Source organism: Carya illinoinensis, chromosome 11 (assembly GCF_018687715.1).
Source record: "Carya illinoinensis cultivar Pawnee chromosome 11, C.illinoinensisPawnee_v1, whole genome shotgun sequence".
NCBI classification, from domain to species: domain Eukaryota; kingdom Viridiplantae; phylum Streptophyta; class Magnoliopsida; order Fagales; family Juglandaceae; genus Carya; species Carya illinoinensis.
Window position 1 is genome coordinate 29,167,316 of NC_056762.1, and position 4,168 is coordinate 29,171,483.

The 4,168-nt window shown below is 42.9% G+C and overlaps 1 protein-coding gene across 1 annotated transcript; it reads left to right on the forward strand.

Annotated features, from left to right (window-relative positions):
• Nucleotides 1–2,047: 2,047 nt before the first annotated feature.
• LOC122282867 (stemmadenine O-acetyltransferase-like) lies at nucleotides 2,048–3,613 on the forward strand. The gene has a single exon (XM_043094927.1). The coding sequence runs from the start codon at nucleotides 2,060–2,062 to the stop codon at nucleotides 3,401–3,403; it is 1,344 nt and encodes a 447-aa protein (XP_042950861.1). The 5' UTR covers nucleotides 2,048–2,059; the 3' UTR covers nucleotides 3,404–3,613.
• Nucleotides 3,614–4,168: the final 555 nt, after the last annotated feature.

Here is a 4,168-nt window from a genome sequence, read left to right on the forward strand (position 1 = left end):
CACTTTTCCTTAGTTAGCTTACTAAGGATTCTAACTAACCGAGGGTTCCCAAGCCCTCGGCAGTTCCACACCAAGATGCTCATTGGTGTTGGCAGGGCTGGGTAATAGCCTCTGCCAACTGGTTATCACTGCCATTGTTGCTCTTAGTTTCTTCCTTTTGTCTTCATCCCTCACTAATTCCCCTCCTCCCCTCTTGCAATCTCCTTTGGTATTTATTTTCTGTGTTATATTAGTTATGTCACCCAGTGTAACATCCCCATCGAGATCCTCTTGGGGTGCTACTCCTCGAGCCAGTCTTTTCCAAGTCCTGGTCCTTGGACCCTCTTGCAAGGTGGTGATATGTTTGCCTAACTTAGTATTTAGAGCCCTTCTATTAATCAACCATTCACTATTTTCATTACCCACTTGGAAACCTGGAGGCTTGTCTAGTTCAGTTAGTAGACCTCCCTCAGCTAAGGGGCCCTTAACTAGTTCAAACTTCACACTCACAAAGCTAACAGGTTTTTTGGAGCTTTTGTTCTTTTCCAACATAGAGAACTCGTAGTTTCTAGCTAAAGGCTTTTGGTTTTGTACTTGAGAAAGTGCTTCTAAATTGTTACCTGTCACCTTTTGAGTAGGAGGGGACATCTCTGCTGCCATTTGACTTTTTTCTACTTTGAGACCACCAATCACTTTTCCCGCTGAAATCTCTTCCTGCTTTCTAGCTGGCTTCTCCTGTTGGTCAGTATGGCCTCCTGGTATGGGCCTTCTGTCTCCACTGTCACTGTCTTGCCCCTGATCTCCCCAGTGGTTGTTGCTGCCGTGATTGCCACCGTTATCATCCTCTCTACCACCCCTCTTAGAACCACCATATTTACGAAAGTTGAATACTTTTGAGTGCACTGGTGGAGCTCTTAGCCATGCACCAAACTGTAATGGAGTCTATTCTGCGTCTTGATTCTCATACCTTAGCTTATTGCAGTTTTTCCCTTTGTGGTTGAGGATGCCACAATGAAAGCAAAAGTTCTGGAGTCTTTCGTACTTAAAGGAGATCCAGTGCTCTTTCTCCTCGAAAAGCATCCATTTACCCCTGAGCAGAGGTTTATGCATGTCCACTACCACCCTCACCCTTAAGCACCTCCCCCATCCACGTCCATCCAATTCTGTTTCCACTGGGATGACATGGCCTATAGAGGCTGCAAACTGTGATCCTACTTCCTCATTCATGTTGGCCAGAGGCAGGTTGTGAAGTTGGACCCAAAATGGCTCGTATCTAAACTGTGTTTTGTTAATGGAGACAGTGTCATCTACCTCTTGTAGAGAGAGCAGGTATCTATCAAAAAACCACGGTCTGCCCCCAGGAACCTTGTCTTTGTCTTCCAGTTTTTGGAACTCTATGATGAAGCTTTGGTCCCCTATCTCAATGAATCTAATCCAGCCGTCTAATCTCCACACCTGAGACATGGTGGTCCTGAAAGCCTCACTGTTAACAATCCTTTCCACCATTGCTCTGCCCACAATACAATGCTCGCCCATTCTATCTTCCTTCTTTGAGCCTTCTGGATTCACGTGAAACGGGATACTTTTCTCTGTTGTTAACTGCAATCTTTCCCACCTCTTCAATAAATCCTCAGCCTCCATCGCTCTGTCAATTGCTACTAACTATCCTTATACCAACCTCACAAAGGTGAGACCGAAAGCCTTAGCAAATTAAGGCACTAAAGCCTCACTCTAGCTCACTCGAGAGAGAAGGCAATCTTCCGAGCTGAGACCTACTTACATATCTTAAAATTATAAATATCATTTCTTATAAATCTATTTTTTTTTTTAATGAAATCTACTTTTTAAAATAAAATAAAAATTACCTACACGAAACTCGACTATCTCGATTAGTTAGCGTTACTCTGTTATAAAAATATTCAGCAAATTAATACCGAGTCCAAACCTACCAATCCCGGCCCCCAGCATGCAGTACAACAAGTCAACAGCATTAATGCTTAATTCATCTAAATAAGACGCATGCTGGAAGTACGTACAGAAGAAAACAAACTCCAAATTACAAACTGATTCCAAGGCAAAAATGACTCAGATCATCATGATGAAGAGTGAAATCATTTCCAGAACCTGCATCAAACCCTCTTCACCCACTCCTCCCGACCTCAGAACCTTCAAACTCTCTCTTCTTGACCAGCTCTCTCCCGCCATCCATGGCAACATGACCTTCTTCTTCCCTTCGGCCGTCTTCGACGTCGCCGTCGCTGACCCAGATTCTGAATTCGCACGTAAATCCCAACTCCTCCAGAAATCCATGTCCGAAACACTCACCCGTTTTTACCCTCTCGCTGGGAGCCTCGTAGACGCTGCAACCATCGACTGTAACGACGATGGCGGTTTCTTCGTCGAGGCACGATGCAGTAGCCCGCTTTCGGACTTCCTTAGAAAGCCCAACTGGGAGACGCTCGACCTTTTACTCCCCACTACGGATCCCGAAACCATGGAATTGTCCAAGGGTTCCATGTGGCTCATGAAGTTCACCATGTTCACCTGCGGTGGCACCGCTGTTAGTGTTTCCCTCACCCACAAGATCGCCGACATGGCTGGGCTTCTCACGCTCTTAAGGAGCTGGACCGAGGCCTGTCGTGGCTCGACCCAACCGGTCTTCCCAGATTTTATTGGAGCTTCAATCTTGCCACCTAGAGAGATTCCGGGAATGTCGGGATCGCTGGACATCGCCGGCGAGAAGTTCATAGCCAGGAGGTTCGTGTTCAGTGCTCCCAAGATCGTGGAGCTGAAAGAAAAAGTTACAAGCATGATTGGGCAAGAAAAATACTATCCATCGCGGGTGGAGGTGGTACTAGCACTTCTCTGGAAATCTGCAGTATCCGTCGTCAAATCAAAAACCGGGACATTCAAGCCAACCGCGTTGTTCCAAGCGGTGAACCTCCGGCCCAGAATGGAACCGCCTTTGCCGGAAACAGCGTTCGGGAACTTCGTGTGGCCGTTCTGGGTGATCGCAGAGGAAGAGAGCGACATGGAAATACACCAGCTGGCGAAAGACATGTGGAAGAGCAAGAATTTATTTCTCAACAACAAGGCGAACAAGTTCAAAGGCGAGGGAGGTTTCCCAGCGATAATAGAGGCTCTGAAGGAGAGGGGAGAGATCTTCAAGAATAGGAAGGATCTGGTCATGTACAAATGCTCGAGTTGGTGCAAGTTTCCACTGTTCGAAACCGATTTCGGGTGGGGGAAACCGGCATGGATGACGAGTGTGAACAAGCTGGTGAGTAACACCATTTCTTTAATGGACACGAGCTCCGGTGGAGTTGAAGCTCTGGTTACCCTGGATGAGGAAGAGATGGCCCTATTCGAACGCCATGAGGAGCTCCTGGAATTCGCTTCCGTGAACCCCAGCATTGTTGATTAATTGATTTCACTGCGGCTTGAATTTTAGGTTTATTTCCAGGGTGTTCAGCAATAAGAAATTAAGTATTTTTTTTTTTTTTTTTTTTTGGTTTTTGGTATGGATTTAATCAATCTATAATTACCAATAAGATTAATAATCATTCTTTTTATCCGCGCAGGGAAGAACAGAAAGGAAAATTAGTACTGTTTAATTATGGAAATTTGAAGTTTTATTTTGTGTCACAAGATGAATTGTTTCAGCACTGATGATGATGATCATGATTATCTCCATATGTCGGGAATATAAAAACATTATTTGACATCTCAATCTAGATTGTCCAATTTTGACACATGAGACTTTGTTAATTATTTGAGTATTTAACGTGTCAAGTACTCTAGCAAATAGTTACGACGAAAATAAAACATCATAAAAATAAAATACAGAAATGCTAAACCCACCGAATGTGGGTCATCAATTTGTGTCCCAAATCTTTACTTTTTAAACTTAGTGATTAAAAAATATCTTTTAGTAATATTGTGAATTTGTTTATTTCTAAAAAAATATTTAAGAATATAAAACAAATGAATAAAAATAATAATAATAGAATTAAAATATATATGTAAACCAATTCCACTTTAGTTTTAGAAAAAGAAAAATAAGAACTAAATCGATTTTGACTTGTTTTAAGAAAAATAAAATCGATGCTAGACTGAATCAAACTCGATACCAGACAAAATTCTATTTGATCCACTTTGGTCTAGTTTACTGGTTTATTAATTTTTTTTA

Coding starts and splice junctions, on each gene's coding strand:
- LOC122282867 (XM_043094927.1), top strand. CDS start 2,060: ATGACTCAGATCATCATGATGAAGAGTGAAATCATTTCCAGAACCTGC.